This window comes from Neodiprion virginianus, chromosome 2 (assembly GCF_021901495.1).
Source record: "Neodiprion virginianus isolate iyNeoVirg1 chromosome 2, iyNeoVirg1.1, whole genome shotgun sequence".
Lineage (NCBI taxonomy): Eukaryota > Metazoa > Arthropoda > Insecta > Hymenoptera > Diprionidae > Neodiprion > Neodiprion virginianus.
The window spans coordinates 11,590,721-11,615,047 of record NC_060878.1 but is presented as its reverse complement, the minus strand read 5'-3'; the positions used below and the strand labels follow the sequence as shown (position 1 = coordinate 11,615,047).

Below are 24,327 nucleotides of genomic sequence, written 5' to 3'. Positions count from 1 at the left end.
TACATGATGCGTGAATATATCACGATATCGATATAATATTAATAAATATTGATTGGATTCCAAGCACCTTTCAAGCGATAGTATGGAGGACAAATGGCTCACAGCAGAAATAAGGCAACGTATAGATGAACATATTATTTAACCTTAAGAACAAGGATTTAAGATTTCAGAACACAATTTGAATCGTTCTTTTAATCATTGAAAACACAGGTAGATAGGGTCGCATAAATATTGAAAATGCTTTTTTATGCAAGTCGTGCAGGAAGTGGATAAAATTTTTCCGGAAACATATGTGCAAAATACTCTTTGTGCCGAATTATAAATAGTTCCATTTTTCTCTCATACTTTCGCAGTATCAATGTTCAATCATTTTCATTTTCAACATCGAGATATTCAGGGTATTTGAAAGACTTGTAAGATATGAACTTTGTCAAATATTTCGATACTCATGGCTCTTTGTATCCGCGACAAACAAGAAATGAAGTGTAACCTGTATAACCCAAATGAAATGACAATACTTGCAGCAATGTACATTTAACACTGAACATGTAATTTCCTTGGCGTAAATATAGTTCCGACTATTTTCGAACAAAGTTCTGGAAGATTCTTACAAACACTGAACAAGTTTTGTGAGCTGTGATGACGATCAAATTACTTTCATGTAATTCGAACACCTTACGAGATTTATATGACACATTTTTCAGATTCTTGATCAGAAATAGTCGACAATATATGTCAAACTTCACTAATGTCACCTTTGACAACATTTGATCTGAGAGTTGCGTGTGGCATCGCCATACCCCAAAGTCGTAGATTCTGTAGAAATAATGCCCATCTGGAAAAAATCGTTCAATTCTCTTTCAAGTGGCGTTAATAAAGTACTAATAATTCACATAAGTCACCTATTGAAACCGTCATTATATTAGTTCGACTTATTGTTTCCACAGTTATTTGTTGATAGTGCATATTGATTGACGACCATTCCTCAAATTGTATCATGTTACTGTTTCTTTCTAATGACTTCAAAATCTTTTCTACGTGACATACCTACTGGAACTTCAACCGACAATAATTCGAAAAGGACCGACCACTTTGGACGAAAATTGATCGACAGACTTGACATCGTTCAACCTTGAACTGATCAGATTTTGCGGCAAATTCGTAGGGTCATTTTTGATTTATTTTAAAATAATGCAGAGGATAACATTTTACGACGTACCTGAATTAGCGAGTTCACATTGTATATTGAGACAGCAATATTCTTGGCGTAACTACAGCTGATGGCGTTGGTTGACCCATGTATAGTGTTCCGTGTCAAGTGGTGCTCCAAGCCAAAACTACCTTGTTGAAGGGAACGAAAACTGCTCGCATAGGATCACTGAAAAGTTTAATGGAAGAGATTAGGTCGTTACAATCAAGTGAAATGTTACTAGAAAAATATAAAACGCTAATCCATTAAGGTCCGAAGGATGGGCACGTCTACTGAAACAATATGGCGGTGCGCGGCGCGATCAGCTGATCGTTTTAGCCTCGATTTTGGGGAAAATTATACTAATATACAGGCACAGCAAACTTCGTCTAAGCAGTAACCCTTTGGTTTATTTTTACTAGCATAGCAAAGAGCAAAGTGTACGTTGAAAACGGTTTTTGATTCGTACATATGACCTGGACTTGTTACTATTGGATGGAATTTTTTGATATTCTGGATGCCAAGCTGATTCTTAAATTCTTCAACGTGCATACTCAAAAAAGTAAGTGCAAATGGTAACTTGACTGTAACTCAGTCGCATATATAAACCTATACTCGAAAATAAGTCTGTTATAGACGTATAGCATCCCCACAAAGAGGGGTCATGTCGCCTTTGATCTGTGGCCTGGTCTTAAATAATCTACTAGTGAACATCACTGGTATAAGCTATCATGTAGTGGGATACGTCGATGACCTTATGATCAGAAGTCACGGACCCTTCCTACAGCGCCTCGTAGAAATTACACAGGAAGCCATATATATAGTAGAACCCGGAATAGTTCTCGGTGTAGAACCACAGGACTTACTGTAAATCCTAACAAAACTGAGGTTACGGCCTTCACCAAGAAATACAAGTGAAATAGAACTCGCAAACTTACCTGAACGGCCAAACTCTGAAGTTGGCCAGGGGGCTTAAGTACTTAGGGGTCAATCTAGATGGAAACCTACCGTGGAAAAGACACTTAGAGATAAAATGACAGGAATTCATTTCTGCGCTGTGGTAGCTAAGACGTGCAATGGACAGGAATTGGAGCCTAAAGTCAGCCACAACGAAATAACGGTACGGCTTAGTCCTGAAACCCAGACTGACAGACGCATCCACAGTCTGGTGGAATCGGACCATGCTTGAAACTGCAAGAGGACAGCTATGGGAAAGTTAAGAAGCTTCATCCTGAGGTGCATCACGGTGCCTGGTACCGATTTCTGCCATTTGCTGCGTCTGTATTATTTGGTCGTTCAAATATTATGATTATTGAATATTGACCAGGTGTTGATAGCTGCCTGGTTTACATATTTCGAACAACTGAAAAACACGAACGCGGCGAGTGGAGGAAATCAATACTACTAATTATGCGCCAAAAAACGGGCCCACTTTTTGCTGGCATGCCTGCTTTGGTTTCGTCTCCGTCTCTGTTACTTCCTGATTAAAGAAAAGAAAATCTAGTACTTTTTGCATACGCTGATAGATTAAAAATGGTAGGAAATCATGCAGCGTATGAAGCGAGAGTTTCAACCCACCAGTCGAAGAAACGGCGGCCATGAAAGGTGCCGTCCGATGAGCCGCTTTCCGTCGGCAGTTCGACACCGATGTGGGGATCTTCTCGACCCGGCACTGGGCCTACATATCGCACCCTTCCTTTGAAAACTCGACCTCCCGGTAATATGACTTTGATGAGATGATTAAGCTTCAAGTCCCGAGGAATCTGTTGAGGTATCAGGTGTTATCATCATTCGTGTTGAAGATTATCATTGGTATTTAAAATACCGAAAGATACTATCTGTTAGTAAAAAATCTGAGTTGGCATTTGGAAACGAAATTCATTTTCAACCTATATTCTGCTCTTTGTTAATCCAATACAACGAAACAAAGTGTAACCACTTGCATGGAATTTTCTGCCCTATTGTACGTATGTATGTAATTTTGCTAAAAACGAGGTTGAGCGAATCAGGTGATCGCTCTGTGCAACGCCATGCTGCTATAGCCGCATCGAGAGAGTGGATCTAAACTTTCACGAGGAAAATTACTGGCGGAAACTTTGTTAGACGTACTGCTAAGAATTTACTTACCATATGAATTTTCGACGGTTTGTTAGATTTTCTGTTAACTCTCTGACAAATTTTCGCAATTTCTGGAAGCCTTGTAAAAATATTTCAATTTCTATGCAGGCAATTACTTTCGACTGACTTGTGTTAAAACCTCGAAATTTCCTGACTAAAAAGATTTCATGGTTATATAGTTTTATTGATATTTACCTTCGGTAAGTACGGTTGAGGGGGATTCCACTCCCGAACGAGGTCAGACTCTGAGTGTCGACGGGTTCCTCGTTGTCTTGTGGCTGTTTGATGGGAGCATTCGGGTTCGGTCTTCTTCACCATCGAATCAATGCTGCGCCTAAGAAAGTCTTCCGATTCAGCGATCAACGATTCTGTCGAATCACCGCTATTGTCAGCATCGATAAAACCTGAACAAAGATTAGGAAGGCTACCTCTCGTCGCTGGACAGTCTGAAATAAAAACAAGGATTGTTTTTCAATTTAAGTCACTTATCAGGTAAATTAAAAAACTGCTCTTGCTAATTAAGACTGTACGTAATGTAAGACCTATTTGTTTTACCAGCAAATTCAGCAAATCGTGTTTGGAGCTTTTTTCTCTTGGGAAATGAAATTCCTTCAATCTTTAAAACATTATAGACTTTAGGATAACGTTTCTGTGCTCACTGAGAAGTTTCCTAAATTAATGAAAAAACTTGAGATTTTGCTATTCAGTATCAGGGCCGCACGACAAACGTGTTTACAAGCAGAGTAAGCTTTACAGGTGAGCAAAATTAACAAATTCATATTTCTGCAAATATGCACCGCATACTTTTAATAAAATAGCTTTTATAACAGACTAAAGTTTTTTCGAGCATGCGTTTGAGCAAGGACACGCGTGAGGAAATCCTTAAGTATTCGAGCACAAAAAGGAATTTTCGATTAAGAAAAAAGGCTACAAAATACTTTTGTGACGCTGTCCGTCATTACCGGTATTTCCATTTATTTTTCTCAACCTTTTTAACTAACCACTCAAGTATGAATATGATCCTTATAATTCCTCATTGTTCAAACAGATTAGTAACACGGGAAGAACAAGGTGAAAAATATGATTTTTTTAATTTCTCGCTAAACAGGAAGCTCCAATGTCTGCTCAAAATATTCACAGTTCCCAGAGATAACATCCAAAGTGAGGAATTACCTTGGAATGTGACCTTGGACCGCGTCCTCTTCGGCCGCTTCTTGGAAGACGCGCGAGAGGATGAGGCCACAGCAATCAGTGGCGGATGAGCATGAGTCGGAGAAGATGGCATCGATGACCAAGTTGGCCGCGGAGTCGATGTGGCGACTGGTATCCGCCAGGTGTCAAATGAGCCTGCCGTTGCTCTCCAGGAATGTCTTCGCGAGGATCCAACGGTAACATCGAGACCGGGTGATGGTATCGACGTTAATGAGCCGCGGTAGCGGGACGAATAAAGATCGGTCGACAATCGGCAGTCGCACGGACTGGGAAGTCCGGCCCCCGGTCGAGGCCAATAACCCGCCAACGAGCCCAAGGATTCCCGCCGGTGAACCTCCGGTGTTCTGGGACCACATCCTCGGGCGTTTAGGCAAGTCTATCGAAAATCAAAGACTCGATTTCAGTGTCTCCAAAGTTTTTTCCAATCCAGAAATCAATTCCACGATACAGAATGATGTTTAGGGAAACGCTTAGTTTCACGTTTCGGAGAAAATTGTCTTTTTCACTAAAATTAGTTTAGTGTGCAGTGGTTAGTGTGCAGTCGTATATTGCATGTGAAAATTTTGCTGAAATTTAGCGCATTCCAGAATGATTTTATTCAATATTTTGTTATTCAGTATAAAAAGTCCGAATTCACGAAATGTTTCAGAAATTTGCAACAAGTTGAAGTGAAATTCAGGGTCAAATCGAAAGGCTTGATGACGATGTTTAATTATTCTGACATAGTTGATTCGGAATTTCATGATCTTCTGATTTTACCTGAATTACATTAAATGAAATATTTTCGCCACTCCAAAAAACTGAACTCACAAAAGTTTTTACACTTCATCTTCTTCCATTATGCTTCTAAGAATTTGATACAAAACTTCGGTGGTTTTCATTTTACGATTAGTTCGATAAAAAATTATATCGTTGAATAATGTGAGATTTTGTTACCTGCGCATGGGGATCGTGACAGAGATGATCAGCGCTCCTTGACAATTCGGGTACCATGCTGGTGAAGCTGATGTCAGAAAGCATGACTCGTCGAGCCTCTCTTGTTTTGTCCGACAGCTTGAGCCGCCCAGGAATGCTGGCAGGCAGCGCAAATTTACTCGGCAAAGTTGTAACTGCATGTGCAGCTTTGTGAGCTAAAAAACTTTCGGATCTCCACTGTGCTGGAAGTGCCGAGATATCGGTTTGCGTCCCTGATTCTCGACGGCTTACTCCACCATTCCGATCCATCACTGGGCGAAGAAGCGTCGCACTCTTTCGACGTCCCGTTGCCAAAGCTTCACGATGCATGATCGGTCTGCAAAAAAGACGTTAAGGATTCTGGGCGCAATAAAACTTCGTATTTTGCATATGAGCGTGAATTGGATCAGTAGAGAAGACGGAAATGTTAGAATTCTGTAAATTCACACGATACCACATTGGGCAGTGAATGTGTTACACCGATCGGGTCGTATCTAATTACTAAAGTGTTTTACTCTAAATTGACTTAATGATACAAAATAAAAGTCCAACAGCTTGTGCGACGTACACCATACATCGATATTATAACAATGTATCTTAATTAAACGATCAGCTGATCACCCAGCCTGACGCCATATTGCCTTAAGAGGGTGCCCTAGTCGATTTCGACGCTGACGTATATATCTCCAAATATCAAAGTCCGCGTATCCCAAACACGAAAAAGAGCCTAACAATCCCATTCCATACGCTATTCTGGACAAAATCACCACAAAGCATTATTCCATTAACGCAGAAATAAAGAAATGGAACGGATCTAGAATATCGCGTTAGTAAATTCGTTAAAACCTTTTCGCGTTTCAGATACGTGGACTTCGATATTTGGAGATATATACGTCAACGTCGAAATCAACTAGGACACCCCCTGAAGTAAGAATGCTATAATAATTCGGAATAGCAGATAAAATATGGCGGACCAAAATGCAAAAAAACAGCCAAGGCCCGAAGAATAAACATTATGCAAATGATTTCGCGGGTAGCTGCTTCCAAATCTAAAGTCAAATTTCTTCGTAAAAATAGCGAGCTTATTATTTTTACGAACCTGTAGGCAGTTGGAGGAGCCGCTAGAGTGTTTCTCCGAGCGGCGTATCTAGCAGGATCTGGTTCTTCAAGAACGCCGCACTTGCTGATGTCGGTTTCAACTAGTATCGAGTACTGGGACCACATTTTGTTAAGCCTGGCACCGGACCCCTCGTCGAAGCGATCAACGCTCTCCTCGCGATCGATGCTCGAGCTTTGGGAAGAAACAGCCTCCTCGACTGAGGAGCTTGTCTTGTCACCGTTGACTAGAGACTCGGGATCGGAAGTCTTCGTGTACTTCAAAAGCACCGGTTGTCCGTCAGGTTGGCGATAGCGGTGAACAGACCAAGCCTCATTTTCCGTGATCGATACTAGATCTTCTTGAAGACCGACTTCCCTCGTTTCGTCGGTCGTGAAGATCAGCTCGATATCGTCAAGCTCCTCAGAATCGTTCTCCGATTCTCCGCACGGTTTGAGGTGCGCCGAATTCTCACCATAGTCAGGATTACTGTCGGTGTTACCCGGATTGTCACCGAACACCGAATTTTCTCCATCGGAGTTCGACTTCAGACTTAACTCCTCCTGTTCACCCTCTGCGGGCGGCTCAAGGTGTCCGAAATCGGCATCGTGAACTCGCTGCAACGATTCTTCACCGCCTCTTTCATTCTCCTGCAACCGCGATGGTGGTCCGTTCTTCACATCATCTTTACCGGTGTCCATATTGTCTTTCGGTTTGCTCATCAGCGGACTCTGGCTTCCAGCAGGCACCGCAGTAAGTCAGAGCATCAAAATTCACTTGGATGAAGGGTGATGACAACTAATCTGCAGTCATATCCCAAGAACTTCTATACGTTATTTTGTGCCTGCGTACTCTGACAAGGGAAGTATTCTGCCTCCGGATCATGGATTCTGCTGGAACTTTTATAAATATTTCGTTGGCGCTACATATCGAGCTCCTGATGTGTAGTATCATGCCAAGGTCCTTCTTTTATTCAACTTTTAATTGGTCTGGTAGTCGGACTATGCACTTACTTTACTATTGCTCTCCTACAATTCTGGGGTTCATACTCGAATCTATAAGATCCGATTATTGAAACTTCATCAGAGGACAGTGAAAATTATCACTTCAGGCAAAAATGTACGATAAGTTATGTTTGTCACGGGATTTCGCTCGTCAAGCTGCTAATATAATGAATTGTTATATGAAAAGAGGGCTGTCCGATGAATCTTCATATCACAGGCTTCGTGTTTCAGAACGAGGAAACAACCTTCATAGGAGTTTAAGTAGAGCCCATGATCCAGAGGTGCGATGTTCCCGTAGTGAATATGAAAATGGACGAGGAAAGTATCCGGTCGTCGGAATCTAGGAATAATATTTTGGAAGCATTATGATTTATACCCATCAATTTTACACCCTAGTCTTCGTGATTTCTGAAAGGTTGCGGGTGCGGGTATGTATCGTCGAAGGTTCGCGGTGTGGGCGCAAGTAACGCGTATTACTAGGAACGCCTCCGCAGTAATTTTCGCGATCCACAACCAGCTCGCGGTTCTTCCTACAGCATCCGACCGAATCAATACCGCGTTGAGGCGAATGGGAACGTTGGTTTGAGGGATATAGAGAGAAACTTTTTCACAATTGTGCATGGTTTGGCAAAATACAATGAGCTAATAAAATCCGCGAATGAAGAAAGGCTGGAATACGTCTGGCTCAAATACCAAAAACAAGATCTGAAAATCAGATTATAAAATTCTGTTCGCGTTGAATACATAGAAAAATGATCATGCAGCCAGAAAAAATTTACTAAAAAGGAAGATTGAAATGTTGATTTAAAATGTCTATGTCTTTATCGGAATCGGAAGCATTTTATGTAGCTTGATATCTTTACAGATATGATCATTCTGGTACAGATGAAATTTTAGGGGAGGTAACAACAAGATTTTACCAATTCAGGCGACTTCGTGAAGTCGAAGGACTTAAATTGAATTCACACGACTTCCAATTACTTTATCGAATTTGCCTGTCTTCAAGTGATTTTAATTAATAACTTTATGGTAATTCGAATAATTTCACGTACTTATTTTCATATGGCTTTATGCTAATCCAGCCGACACAGTGTGATTTTACGTGATTATTTCATAAAATTAATCCAAGTAACTTCATGGCAATTCAAATGAATTCACGTGACTTCATAAAATCGAAAAATTTCAATTCAACCCAAGTTCCTTCAAATGACTTGAAAACTTTAAAAATAAATTCAAGTAATTTCAAGTGGCATTATGTGTGAATTCATCTGACTTCAAGCGAGCTTATACGTTACTTCCTGCAGTCCAAGGACTTGGATGGAATTCAAATAACTCTAAGCTTTTTTATGGCAATTCAAATGACTAGAAACGCCTTCAAATGACTTCATGAATTAGGAAATACTTGAAATAACTTCATGTACACTCCTGTGACTCAAATTGATTACCGGTGACTTTACATGACTTGTTGTCAAGTGAACCGAACCTGACTTGAAATACTATCAAGCCCCCAATGCAGATAGTCCTCATTGAATGGCTACGTATGATAGAAATTACGGAGCGCATTTTCAGTGTTCGAATCTACAGCGCAATTGTATAATAATGGCACATTGCCAATCGACAATCCTAGTGTTAAGCAGGTGTATGTACACTTATACAACATCGGAAATGAATTGATTACAGTGTCGTTTACCGTACATATAAGGTACACAATTGATAGGCCGTAGACATTACTATGCTGCACGTGGCAAACAAGTAGGCACGATATATCTATTGTCATGACTGTATTTACGTACGTAAATATATTTCGAAGTAGATACTAAACTGCCGATTATTGAATGTTTCTAACTGTTCTTATACAAGTGTTTCAAAAAAATGGCTGGCAAATAGTTGCTTGTCGTTAACTCTAATTATCTCTGATTTCATTCTAATTAGTTTAACATAATTCGAACATTGTTAAAAACTTGATGTAAAGATTTCACAGAAATCTTACATATTCTTTCAGAGCTGCAATGAAAAAATTGACATTGAGGGTGAGCATTGACGGAAAATTGAAATTTATATCACAAACTTTTTAGAAAGTCTTTTGCGAAAAATTGGTGGGGTCAATAGAAGATAAATAATATTCTAATGATTTTGAAAAATGTATTAAATGTCAAAAAAATCTTTGAGTTCGCATGAAATTTTTTTTAAACGTGACGGGTCGATATTTAAAAACTTTTCAACAAAACAAAAATAATTGTAACATAATCAGAATATAATCAAAGTTTGTTGGATTAGTTCAGAGTTTCATGATCTGTCAGAACTGCTGAAAAATGGTAAAAAACAATTTTCCGCCAAAATATAATATTAAAAAGTAGGGAATATTTTCGAATTAAGACATACCGTTCGTTTAAGTCGGGCGTCGTCGTAATGATTCCATTTTCTTCGGTATCCCGGAAACTTTTTTTTCCAGGCGTCGAGTACTTGTCGTCGCAAGACGTGATTTTCTATTGCGAGATGTTCTATCGTGTCAAGGTAGCTCTCACTCTTTCAGAATCCGGAGTTCTTCTCTGGACGAGTCGAGGTTTATTCCTAATGAGACGACGGTCTGCCAAAAATGACGCGATTTTCAAACACCCATAATATCATGGATTTTAGTATTAAATATATTCGCAATCACTTGTGAATTAAAATATGTAATCTACGTTGCCTTTGAAATTGTTCGGATAATACATACCTTTAGTGGATAATTTAAACGATTGTTTTTGTAATAACGAATATGCAAATTGATAGAAATTCGCAAGGACGTTCGCAGTTGTCGATTAAATTTCGAATTAAATCATAACCGTTTAATTTTTCATAACTTCTATGATTTGTGATTGAACTTTTTAAGAAATACTTTTTTTCAACATGCGTGCAATTGGACTTAGGTCACAAATATATAATTTATATTTCATCATTTTATTGCATTTGAAATGCACTTGATTTGCTACGAAAACTTCTAGGCGAATTGTTTTTCGTCAATTTGTTGAAATAAGATAGAGCTTTTTAAATTTCCATCTGGCTTCGGATTCGTTATCCTGTAATAATTTTCTACGCTAAGGCTGTACTAATTGGTCATTTAAAATCGGCGGTGTCAATTCGTCATCTACTATTTAAAGAAAAATTAATTGCAAATTCACCTTTAACCGCAATTTCCTACACTAAAAACACCTAGAAACTTTCGGTAAAGATTCTTCGACTTCGATTGAACTTAGAGAGGGTAAATTATTTTGTATTTTCCTGGCGAAAATTGTTTCCAGCTCATTTCAGTGAAATAAATTTCAACTGTTTATGCTAAATAGAAAATAAACGAAGAATGAAAAGAAGGAGCACCAACCTGATGCAGAGCTCTGACTGCGTCAAGGCCGGAGATCCCCGGGGTTGGAAGAACGAGCTGCAGCCCCTGCGACAGCTGACTGGTTGGAACAGTCTCCATAACTCCCCCCCCAATATTTCCGAAAAGTCACTCACTCCAACAGATGTCATACTGAATAATCTTAAATATTCACCCTGCAGCTCGATTTGTGATTTGACCAAAAGAAAGTTGGAATCTCGTGTAAAACGTCACGTTCAACCGTGATTACTCATCTCTTCTGCGATATGTTTCTATGTTTCAGTAATAATTAAATCAACCTTTGTCACCATCTATACATACAAAAAAAAAACGATATGTTGTTATTGCACTATGGGTAATCAACACTCGTGATTGTTTTATTCTATTCGAAGTATAATATTAAACATTCAAAATTGAAATATTGATATTCTTATTTATTCATTTTTCTCATTTTAAAAGGGACACCGGCACACTTTCGTATTTTAGAATATCTGATTCACTGAATATAGTTATAATCTGGACTATATTTATCCGCTCATCGATACCAGCTGCGTGTCGAGTAAATATGAGCAGGGGGAAAACGTGAGTTTGTTTTATCCCTGAATGTGTAAAGCCTGCACTGTAGCGAAGAGCAAGGCGTAAGGAATTACCGCCTCTTGTTTCATTAGCTCGGTCCGTTCGTCGCGTGTCTAGAAAACAGTTAGTTCTACGTCGATAGCGAAGCGCGGGCATTACGCCAACTATCTCATCTTGTGTACCTTTTATATACACACAGAAACAATTGTATCAGCTTTGAATAAAAACAAGCAGTGAAAATTGACGAAACCATGAAATGAGAACAAAATCGGTTTTTGGTCCGAGATGATGAGCAGGAGAAATCGCAAAACGAACTAATCGGCAGATGTGAACAACGGTTGAAATATTCGAAATTTAAATATGAGTATTCACATTCGAATTTCGATAAGCCACGCACTTTGTGATATTATCAACCGAAATACGTGTTATGGTTGAATCTTGTCAGAGTAATATTAGTGTTCATTTGACACATTCTACGCATTCACTAAACATTCATTCATTTTTGAATTTCGAATTTAGAAGTGGTGAATCAGTGGATTTGAAAATCGTGTGTTCTATCAATAGAAGTATGCTATATGGAAATAAGAGAACGGGATGGTCAGCTAGCAGCTGTCGAAATGGATGTAGAAATTGTTGTAAACTAAAATGAAAAACGACGTGCAGCTGGATGATGGCTGAGTAAATTCAACTTTGTTTATTGTAATCGCGCGTCGATAAAAAGGTTTGAGTTGTAACGGTTTGTAATTTAACCCACTTGAAATGTTTTGTTCTGTTGTTTATACCGTGTGAAATTCACGGTGCAATTATTGTCGGGGTTGAGGAGGAGGAATATTGATTGGTACGAAACAGTCGGGAGCCAGACGCGTACTGTACCACGGGAATGGAGGGCCACTATACCTCACTCGAAACCTCGCTATGACGTGCACAGCGCACGCATGTGTAGTTGAGCCATAAGCACAGTTGGTTTAAGAGAATACTGTAGTCCGTCTTTACCAACCGAGTGAAATGTGATTTCTTTTGACTATTATCAGAGTCTAAGCATCGCTAGCGTCAAAAAATCACAAGTAGCACAATTTTACATGGATTTACAAACACAACTATCAAGAAAAAATTTTGGTACCATTTTACAGTAATGCCAGAAAATGTTATCCTATGATTGAATTAGGTACAAATAAATGCAGGAATATAATTTCATGGCGATCTTTTCGCATAAAACGTCAAAGTTTATGAATATTTTTCTGCAGCATTGCACGTAGAGTTCCGGTATTTACGGTACTTTCACATCTCTAATGCAAAGGCTCTGATGTAATAATCAAAATACGTGACATTTTACTTGGCTACTGCTACAGACCGACTATAGCATTCTCCTAACGCCATATAGCAGTTTGACCCTTAATGACCGATTAATCTTATCCTTATTTTTCGGTTAATTAATAAACAAATGGATGGAATCGATTCAAGTTTCGGTAGTGCATTATTTTTCGATCTCGAATTCGATGAAATTTATGAGTTGTTGAAAATTTCTCGAGCTCAACAACTCAAAAGCAATGCACTATCTAAATACGAGCTTATAACGTTCATTTTTTATTGTATCCACGGAAAGTAAGAGTGAAATTACTCAGTCGATAAAGCTGGAACTGCTACATGGGCTTAATCTTGCTTGCCTGCCATTAAAACGGATGTTTGTTATTGCTTAGTATGTTTTCACGTTGTTCAATTATAATTTACCGCCACAAGTTTTAGCTGACGTATCGGAAGACACGCGTTTCGCGGTTATTTCGGTTTTCACGGGTTTTTCGATGTGTCTTTTAGCCAGTACTCGGAGCTTCTGTCCAAACGTCAACACTCGCAGTTTACTCTGTAAACAGATGTATAATATCACACAACTAGCTGCACAGGTTGCCAACCGTACAGTGAAGTTTTTACGATTTTCATTACCTCTCGCCTTGTGTATAATTTAATCTATCTGCAGAGTTCGATCGATGTTATACGTCTAAATGAGGGCAGAGAATAACGGGTTGTATATTTTGTAGGAGTGCCTGCACGAAGTGTGGATTGGCAAAAGAAGAATTTCTCGTGTTATTATTGAATCTATTGCAACTATATTTCAGAGCTAATTCTCGATCGCAGATCTACCCAGATTTTGAAATAATCGAAAATTTTAAACTCAATTTTTCCGGGTTCTACAATCACAACTGGCTATTAAAGTACGCATGCACCGCTAATTGCACGAAATTTTCGAGAAACTTATAAACTCAATCCGGGATACTTTAATAATAAGAGTAATGTTTAAGCGTTCTTTTTGTTTCGGTTTTACCCGTTCACAGGATGTAATAAAACGAGTTTATGAGCATAGCAATAAGTAATACTGATCTTATTTTTATTGACCGAATATAAGAGTAGTACATTAGAAAAATCAGAATCTTTAACTGAACAATATACAGTCAGGTCTAGAATAAAGACGCATTCAAATACTATACGAATTGTAACGGTTATTGAGCTGACCACAAAAATGTAAGAATGAAACAATACGTATCGAACGAATTTGAAAATGTTTTCACTTTAGTGGAAGTTTGTGCAAGTTATTGTTGTATTCCATGGAAAATTATTACAGGCATCTAGCAACATTATTTTTACAGTCGTTGTTAGTATAAATTCAATTATAATTTTAAATATACATCTTCGGCTTTCAAGTATTATTGCCCATGAAGACGACATGAGGAGCACGAACTCAAATGGGTCAATTGACAAAACTTGTCACAGTAATCGTTCACAGCAGGTTTATTTTTTGTACCACTAGCGTCACGAATATCCCTTTTGTACGGAAGTGTCATTGGTTATAGGGATACTCTAGATCGACTAATCGATGATCTTGCAATGTCTCATAGGAAGTTTTCATTACCGCTTTATATTCCCTTCACTGTCTTCGGTGCATATGGAACACTGAAATGTATATGGAACATCAGTGCCATCTTATTTCAGGTAGCTATTTGTTTACGTGGAATCGTACTCCTGGTGTAGGTCTCCATGATAATTGCCGCTTAGCAAGAATCAGCGTTGCCAACTTCAGAACAATAGCTAATTTGTCAATCTAGAAAATAAGTTTTGCAGAATATATTTATAAGTAATGTTGACTGAAGACTACTAAGACAGTTACCCCTGGGTAAATTTTTGTGTATCATTTTTCGGCGGGCAAGTGGGCCCAGGTGGACCTGGGAGCGTAGAAGGTTTCTGCTCTATCGACTCTACTTAACGGGCCTGTACCGACATTCGTAGCAGCCAAAGTAGTGTCGGTATGGAAGCCTGAATTTGAGACGGTACGAAGTGAGTACGTAAAACTACGTACCGATTGTAAATGTCAGTACCATATCTTTATCGACACAGTCATTATTTTATTCCAATAATACGGATATGCCTTTTCAATGTGACATAATTTTCCTAAAATCGCTTGCCCTCACTCAGCCCAGTCAATAGGTAGTTTGAAAGTGGTGTTTGGTGCAAAAAATAAGGAGCATGGGATACTTTCGGGACTGGTAAGGGGGTGTCTCCTGAGTATAAATCTAGATAGTTGACCTCTTATCGCTATCAGGATCGCCGCCATCTTGGAAAACGCTTTTCGCTCTATATCTCGCGAACCGTCGACTTTACGATAAAATGTTTAGAGACCTTTTTTATACATTATTACTGCTTTGTGTTATTAAAGTGAATATCTTTTACGACTAAACATTCTATAGTTCTCAGTGCTATGGTTAAAAAATTGGTTCTGTTGCCCAAAAACAAAAAATAATACGATTAGTTAAACGAGTGTTTCTATACATTTCAGATATGTTTCATAAATACTTACGCCAAGATTTTTTTTTAAGGTTATCTGTGTATGAGTATCAAAAAGATTGGTTAGGGTTCCGCCAAATAATAATAATAAGCTTATGAATAACTTGTAGCGCCGCTCTTGTGGCCATAAGTTGTACTTTTATTTCAGACGTGACTGACAACCCCCCACCACGTTCGTCTAAACTTTTCCGCAACAGGCCCAATTGAGGAGACAGTGATATGAATATATGCTTATCACAATTGAATGTTCAGTTACAGACTCATGCATCATCAGCAAAATACAATCGAGTCTGTGAATAAACGTGAACTCTCGCATTTGTTGATTTCTCCAACAAACGCGGAAGGCGCGGTTTCCAAACAGAAAGGTTCACCCGGTAGATACGCTCGAGGCACGTGCACGCCGCCGCTCAGTCAGCTCTGCAGTCACTCTGCATTACTCAGGTAGCTGATGTGCACACAGCTGCCGCAGCGATCTTCCAAAATCTGACGTATCGGCCAAGCCAATGTGCACGCGAACTACCCCCACCACGTCCAAATCCCCCCGCAACTTGGTTCACCCGCAGGGCGAGAATTGGCAATTTCTCTACTAGTCTCTGGTGCGAGTAACCGTGCGAGAGAGACGGAAATAGGTTGTTGACCGTTCGTGGTTTTGAAATCTATTTCCGTCTCTCTCGCTCAGCCTGAATCCCTCGATAGCGGCGACACTCATGGTCACTAGGCGAAACGGCCAGTGTTTCCAGTTGGCAACACTGATGAACTACCTGTCCCCTCTACCTACCTGTCGACAAACGAAAATTTCAAATGTACTACGGTACAACGGTCGGAAACTGATTTTCAGTGCGAGTGACATGAGAGCTTGAGAAAAAAGTAGGAAAAATAAGTACGGCTGGACCGTGAGTCTCTAATGAAAAGTGGATGAATTGTAAAAAAGAGAGAAATATATTTGGATTCTGAAAAGCATTAAGGTAAAATTATCGCAAGTTAATTCACAGCTACGATAAATTTGGTGACATTTATAATCGGAATGAACCGGAACTGTGCATTTGAAAGCAACATACCTTTTCACTGATTTTACCTTTAGCTGGTTTCTTTAATAGCTGTAATTTCTTCACATAATTGCGCGAGCATTAACCCTTAGTCTTTTTCAGTGGACATACGTTTCAGAAATTCATGACAAAAACTTTACTCATCAGATTTTTTCTTCTACGGATTACAATTTGTCAGTAGTTGCAATACCTGTTTGACAAAAAATATATGTTGAAGACTGTACCGTCATCTAAGTATATTTTCTAGTCCAAAAAGTGTAGCTAAAGTAAATGAAACAAGATGCGTGTAATTTTCGTTTTCGTTTCTAATTTTATAGGCTATTTGACATCGACATTCTTTTTGTTAGGACAAAACATTTATGTTTCTAAGGTAGTCTCAAATGTGATGAAGAAAATAAAAAAGCTCGAAACCTATTAGTGTAAAGTTATATACTTGAAAAGCATTACGTGTCCACTGTAATGGACATCCGTTGTTTGTGCTAATTTATTTTTATGTATAAATGACATGGAAGGATTGTGCAGTTTTTTCTATTGTGTGCTTTAATCCCCTTCCTAAACAACTATACTAGCCTGTGAAGGGCGCGTCAACAAATCAGGTGTTTTCTCTTTTAAATTTGAATTCATTTCTTCAAAAGTTAACTTGAAATTCTTTATATTGTGAAGAGAAAAAATACTTTAATTTTCTTGATGTTTGAAGTTCGTTACTGTGTTTGTTGTATGATTAAATTTTCATTGGTTGAAACAGTCAATGATGACAAGATGCAATTCATAGAATGATGCTTTTAATACCATGTTTCGGCAGGACCCCGCCTGCCATACCTTTGTAATCCTGACCCCTCTGATGTTTGAGCAAAATTCAGTTTTCTCGTAATCATGTAACTGTGTTCAACAACTATAACAGAAGTGTCTTTGAACAAAGTAATTGTGTACAAATTATATCTGTTACTTCAAAAAAAAATACATTTCACAGATGCTTTGAAATGACGTAACGAGGCTAAAGTGGTTTTCTGCTGTTGCAAATTTAATGTTTGTTAATTAATTTTCATCTTGACATATTTTATAGATGGTTGATGCTTCGGTCAACGTCGCCCTGAGAATCAGACCTTTGGTTCAAACAGAGATTGAGAAAGGCTGCCAGACATGCGTCGCAACAGTGCGTGGCCAACCACAGGTTCAGGTGCTGGGTACTGACAAAGCCTTTACGTTTAATCACGTATTTCCTCCTGAAGTTAACCAGGAAACATTTTATAATACAGCAGTCAAAGGAATGATAAATAATCTCTTCCAAGGTAAAAATATCAAAGACTTACAGTTGCTCACGCTTTTTAATTTTTCAACTTACTCTTATGAAACCTATATTTCTCAACCATGTCAATTTGTTTTGCCATCATATTTTGCATCACTCATTCCAGACTTTTTATTCCAAAACCATCTACTCGCCGCAGTGTTATGGCATTAATTATCTGTATGTCAATACCAGAGACTATCATTTTCCTTACGTACTGTTTTTAAAATCATCATATGGCTCTTTATCTTGACGACATTATCGTGTTTATTTGTTAGGATATAACGTAACTATATTGGCATATGGCCAAACTGGAAGTGGTAAAACCCATTCCATGGGGACGTGTTATAAAGGAGGTAGTGAAGAGCTTGGTATCATCCCTCATGCAATAAATGACATTTTCCAAATTGTGGAACAACAAACAGACTGCAATTTCGAAATCACAGTCTCTTTCACTGAACTTTATCAAGAGCAACTTTACGACCTGCTCTCCCAAAAATCCCGAGAAAACTCTGTTGTCGATATTCGTGAAGATACACAAGGCATAAAAATACCTGGCTTGACTGAAATCAAAGTTGAAAATGCCACCGCAACTTTTCAGTGCCTTAGTCAAGGTTCGCTGGGTCGAGCCACTGGGGCAACAGCAATGAATTCGCAAAGTAGCAGGAGCCATGCCATATTTACTGTCAACATACGTCAAGAGAAAAAAGATGATGTGTAAGGATTTAATTTACTTTACTTTATTAACTTGATCTTTTGGCACTGAGAATCTCTTCTCACAGTCATTGATCGATATGCTTATTGTTAGATTAATGTCTGCAAATGATTATTCTATATGATGTACAAAGAATTATTCACATATACTTGACAAGTTGACCGATCGTTAAAATGACATCTGGGTACCTGAGTTTGAATTTTACTGTAATTTTGATGGATTGTTTACTGTTTAAAAACGATAAAATTCTCAAATTTCAAATGCAATTGTTTATTTCGAAATGGATTTCACAAAAACATATTAAAATTAATTTTTTATTTTGTAAAACTTGTCACCAATCTTACCCAAATTAAAAAGAACTCAATTTTGATCATGAAAAAGTATATATTCTTAGTGCATTCTCCTTACTTTTGACATTACAAAAACTCAAATTAGTCTAGTCATTTCATGATAGGAGTAAAATTTCATCAAGAAACATCACATAAGCAACGAATCGTGAAAATCTATTTATCGAATTATTGGTAAAACCAATATTTCAGTGTTACGAAGTCGTACTGCCAAAACATGATAAAAATTTGCCCTCGTGATTCGGTATGTTGAAGAAAAACAATTTAAGAACATCTAACAATTTTTGAATATTTTTTGAAACAGTAACTCTGCAACAACAGCAAAGTTTCATCTGGTAGACCTTGCTGGTTCCGAACGTAGCAAAAAAACCAAAGCCACCGGTGAAAGATTCAAAGAAGGCGTAAATATAAATAAAGGTCTCCTTGCTTTGGGTAATGTGATCTCACAATTGGGAGATGGAACTTCCGGGAGCTATGTTGGATATCGTGATAGCAAATTAACCAGGTTGTTGCAAGACTCATTAGGCGGAAACTCCATGACTCTAATTATCGCGTGTATCAGTCCTGCAGGTCAGTATGTAAAGTATTAAGAAAAGTAGCTCCATTCAGGACCTTATTTTCATTGAACAAAAGCCACATACTAATATTTGAATTTCATTTGACACAAGACATTCTTTTTTGGTCGAAAATATTTATTTTGGAAAACTACACAACTGTTTGTACAATATGTAGGCTGTGAACAGATAAAATTTTATGACTAAAGTAGGAAACTTTGCTTTAATCTTTCAAATTAATTTGTAACAAATCTGATTTTTTATATCCAGACTACAACCTCGATGAAACTTTGAGTACACTGCGATACGCTGACAGAGCAAGAAGAATAAAGAATAAGCCGATTGTGAATCAAGATCCACACGCTGCTGAAGTAAATAGGTTAAATAAGTTAATTCAAGAATTGAGATTGGCTCTTCTTTCACAAGGAAATACAGTAAATGGTGAAAACGCTTGCCCACCTGAACACAAAGAACTGCAAGCAAAAATACAGATAATGCAAGTCAAAAATAGGGATCTAACTGAACAACTCCATGCAAATCTAGTGGAATTTTTGCATATGAGCGAACGTGCTGATCTGGCAGAAAGCGCCAGTGAAACTCTTAGAAAAAACATTGCTGATCTTTTAAGAGACTTTAAGCAATCTATCGACGACTTCGACGCAAATCCCAATGCCACTGAAGAACATCGATCGGCATTGAAAATCATATACAATAAAATTTTAGGTGTGATTCAAATTCGATCAATTGATGCAGTTTCGTTATTATATAGTGTGAAAACTGACAAACTTTTTTCATTCTTTTCGTTTTTAGAGTTTCAAAGCGATCAAGAAAAGACAGCAAGGGAAATTTTGAGTCACGAATTATCAACAGAGAAACAATTTGTTAATCATGATTCGGCTGATACTAATTTTGCGGATGAAAATTCAGATGATACTGAAACTGGAGGAGTAGATCTGGATATAAAACAAGAGGAGCATACCTTGCAACAGGCTGAGAGGAAAGATGAAGTGAAAAATATAAACAGAGAATTAGCTTTGAAAGAAGAATTGGTTGCAAAACTTATAGCAAACTCTACGCAAATGGTTGAATATTCAAAGGAAATGCAGGAGATGGAATCCGAAATAAAAAAACTGCAGGCAGAAAAAGATGATCTCCAAAAAGTTTTGGTATCAGTTCAATCTAACAATGCTAGCTCCAAGTAAGAAATCACACATTACTTGTATACTTTCATATTACTATTATTAACTGCATGTAAAGATCAATCTTCAGTTTGGTAAATCCTGAAAGTTGGTCGGATAACTTTTTAGTGAAAAAATGAAATGTTTCACAGTACCATAGACTTGTTATTGCACAGTTCTTTTTTGGTTCAATTTTCATTTCGTTTCAGACTCGCAGAAACACGTCGCAAAAAAGTTCAAGAGCTTGAGAAGAAGATATCTGAATTATCTCGCAAATGTATGCAGCAGGGAACGGTTATCAAAATGAAAGAAAAGTCCGAGGCCAAGATAAAAAGTCTGCTCACTGAAATTCAATCAATGAAACGATACAAAGTAAAACTCATGCAGCTGATGCGATCCGAAAGTGAAAAATTCAGACAGTGGAAGCTCACAAGAGAACAGGAGGTTAGAAAATTAAAAGATCAAGACAGGAAGCGACAACACCAAATTGTTCGGATGGAAACACAGCATAGTAAACAGCAGAACGTTCTTAAACGTAAAGTGGAAGAAGCCTGCGCAATCAATAAGAGGCTGAAAGTAAGTATCTCAAAATACCCAGTGTCGCCTAACATCCAGTCAAATGTTTTGAATTCTATTTAATGTCGAGCATTTTTTATCTTTCATTTTAATCCTCACACTCATCAAAAACGCAGGAAGCACTGGAGAAGCAGAGTAAGGCTCAACAGAAGCGAGACAAGGCGGGCAATACAGTCGGCATACAAGCTTGGGTAACTCAAGAACTTGAAGTGCTCACTAGTACGATAGACGCTGAGCGTTCGTTGGAACGACTAATGCAAGATAGAGCATTACTCACAACAACCTTGACTAAAATTAAAGCAAATAAAGATAAATATGATGCAGCCACCTATGCGAAACAAATTTCCGAACTCACTGAAGATTTACAGTTACGCAGTGCACAAATTGCCGACCTGCAGCAAAAGATTCTTGCTTCTGATCAAGGTAATCAAAGTTAACTTCACCGTGAAACAAAGTACAAACGAAGTTGTCTATACGTCATCTGAAAAATATACTTAATGTATCACTCGAGAAGAAATTAGATACTTATACTATCTAGTTATCAAACGATGTGACATTTCGTAAATATCTAAGTAACTTATATTCAAGTAACAATAATTGTTGAATTTTTGATTCTTATTTTTTTATTTCAGAAAACAAGACTAAAACCCGGTGGAATCAAATACAGACAATGATAGACGCAAAGTGTGCTTTGAAGACCCTGTTTGATATTGCAGCTGAAAAAAGTCGAAGCCAGTATGCTAAAACCTATCAATACGATGAACTGATGGTGTGTATTATAAACAGTAATAAACTTTTCAATAGTTTTAGAATATTCCATGACTTGTCACAATTCGCAGTTATTTACTTTTTATTTGTTACACAACGGTTATAGGAAGAGTGTGATGCTCTTAGAATGAAAAATCGACAAATGGAACTCCAACAAAAAGAGCAAATTTTGAAACAGAGAGAACGAGAGGCAAAGCTGAATGCGGAACACGAAGAAGTGGTAGCCCAACTGCTTGATCAACTCCGCGGAGTTAAACCCGTAGCAGAACCTCAATTATGCAATGTAATTTCTTTGAAATTATTATATGAAATATGTTCTCTTTATAATGTATCTATTTCATGTATCTATTCGATTTTTTAAAACTTCGTATACAGGTATCTCTAAAGGAGAAAAAACCATCAACCAAAGAATACCCAACACCAAATGCTGAACATTGCGAAGACTATCCATTCACAGATGATAGCTTGTTGGAAGATGATGTCGAAAAAGATCCAGATTGGACTAAAACGCCTCTGTTTAGTCGGATTAGCAAAATCATGGTAAGCCTTTCGTTACTCCCAAATATGGTCTTCCACTGTACATTGCGACAGCAGATTTCAATAAATGCTTTGCTAAATAAAATTTTCCAATCTAATTGTGAAATGTAAATATCGGTGGCAATAGGTTTTCACCCAATGTACAATTCCATTTCTCAATCAAATATCAACTTTCTGAACCCTACTTTTTATGGAAAATGGAAAACGAATGAATCTGTGCTTGCTTGATAATTAAGCAGTTTACCTGAATATTTTCCTGGTACATTTTACTATTTACGCTTCCCAATTTACAGAGCTCTGCTGCAGAATCCCGTCCAAATGCTGGAATTATTGGTTCAAAGCGATCATCAGACGGTGATATAAAATGTGCATGCAAATCCAAGTGCCACACGCGTTTATGCACTTGCCGGAAAAATGACCTAGCGTGCATAAACTGCAATTGCAACCCGGAAATATGTTGCAACAGAGACCAAGAAAACGTAACGTTTCTTCTACATATTTTCGAAATTCATCTTTTTTTAGTTATAAAATGAAAACTTGATCATTAATCAATAGTTTTTTTACCCTTCTATTTGAATAATCTACAAGAAAAATACTTTGACTTGCACGTGTTAAAGAATGGTGTTCCTAAACCAAATTTATATTCCTGATAAAAAAAATCTGATAACCCCTAACAGTAACTATTATTCCATTTTCAGATCAGACGAACCATCCTGTTTCCAGATGTTACCAAAGATGATAGTGATGACTCATTTAAGAAACCAATGTAAGCAAATATACAATGATTTTTGTAGATCTTAATAATTTGTAGAAGTAGATACTTCTGTCGGAAAATTTTACCGCCTAATATCATTGACTTATTTCCTTTTTTAAGATCCTTTTTCATTTCGATTCATGCAGTTTTTCTTACCTTATGAATTTACGGTCTTAATTTTATTAGAATGATGATAAAATCATTTGTGTAATGATTTGTAATAAGATAATTTTGTTGCAGCGAAATGAATACATTACCACCTAAGCCAAAGAGATCGAAACTTCAGGACCAAACCATCGAAATCTAAAACATTGCCACAATCATAGAAAAGCAGAGGATTTCTGTCGAAGGTCAAGCGCATAATTTTATCAACTAAACGAAACACTCTGAATAATTTTGTACATTTCTAATTCATGTTTTTAGCCAAAGGACTAGATATGTTAAAATGCAGCTCAATTAAATTTGACATTAACGAATAACGTACACGTTTATTCTTCATTTTCTCTCTATTGAACAGTTATGTTTTTATCTCAGTACAACTTATGACGCTTAGCAAGCTCAAAGGTTAAAGGTAAGTAAATGAAACTATACGCTTTTTTACATAAGCATTGTTTATTCAAAATTATCTCTTCGTAATTCAGGTATTTCAACAAATTTTTAAGTAGTCAACTAAGCTTGAAATTATAGACATGTTTAAAGTAGCTTTATAATACATAATATTATGACTTGATTCCACAACTATTGATGTAGTTTTTCGTCTTCAGTAGATCTTGCATCTCTTTTGATTCTAACAAATAAAGTTGCTTTGACCTTTATCTTGCGATAACTGAGTACTTGTGATAGTGTTTAGTTAAAAATTCCCTTGTAGTAACATCGCGTGAATATCCCTCCTAAGTAATCAGTGTATAAAGTGGGCGCTCATAGAATCCCACATTAGCCATAAACGAAATTCAGAAACTGGCGCCATTTTTTATCGGTCTTGTAAAATGCTGATCAACAATTGTATATCATATCAACCATATAACAACCAACTTGGCAATGTCTTCCGTTATATCGACTTGGGGCACTGGAAATTCCCTAGGTGCGAGAGAGAGCTCGATTTGTGACAAGCTCCGTCTTACGTCCAGAGAGAAACCTCTCATCCCTAGGGAATTTTGAGCATTGGCAGCTGTGAATAAGGCCGATACAAAACTTATTATACACTAGATTAGGATAAACTCATAAGTCAATTG

At 37.6% G+C, this 24,327-nt stretch overlaps 1 protein-coding gene and 1 pseudogene across 2 annotated transcripts; one reads left to right on the top strand and one right to left on the bottom strand.

Moving 5' to 3' along the window:
- Window positions 1-195: 195 nt before the first annotated feature.
- LOC124299357 (uncharacterized) lies at window positions 196-12,401 on the bottom strand (annotated as a pseudogene).
- Window positions 12,402-16,034: 3,633 nt separating this feature from the next.
- On the top strand, window positions 16,035-23,422 carry LOC124298049 (chromosome-associated kinesin KIF4-like). Of its 2 annotated transcripts, none has more exons than XM_046749603.1 (14): window positions 16,035-16,300; window positions 17,445-17,670; window positions 17,945-18,383; window positions 19,033-19,298; window positions 19,553-20,005; window positions 20,093-20,480; window positions 20,670-21,036; window positions 21,153-21,459; window positions 21,669-21,805; window positions 21,911-22,087; window positions 22,192-22,344; window positions 22,635-22,820; window positions 23,040-23,107; window positions 23,336-23,422. In XM_046749603.1, exons 2-14 carry the CDS (start codon window positions 17,445-17,447, stop codon window positions 23,400-23,402), a joined length of 3,234 nt encoding a protein of 1,077 aa, XP_046605559.1. In that variant the 5' UTR covers window positions 16,035-16,300; the 3' UTR covers window positions 23,403-23,422. The 2 variants fall into 2 exon arrangements, with proteins under 2 accessions (XP_046605559.1, XP_046605558.1); XM_046749602.1 differs by having other exon boundaries at window positions 22,180-22,344.
- Window positions 23,423-24,327: the final 905 nt, after the last annotated feature.

Coding starts and splice junctions, on each gene's coding strand:
- LOC124298049 (XM_046749602.1), top strand. CDS start 17,445: ATGGTTGATGCTTCGGTCAACGTCGCCCTGAGAATCAGACCTTTGGTT. Junction 20,481..20,669: donor TCTAACAATGCTAGCTCCAA/GTAAGAAATCAC, acceptor ATTTCGTTTCAG/ACTCGCAGAAACACGTCGCA. Junction 21,460..21,668: donor GATTCTTGCTTCTGATCAAG/GTAATCAAAGTT, acceptor TTTTTATTTCAG/AAAACAAGACTAAAACCCGG.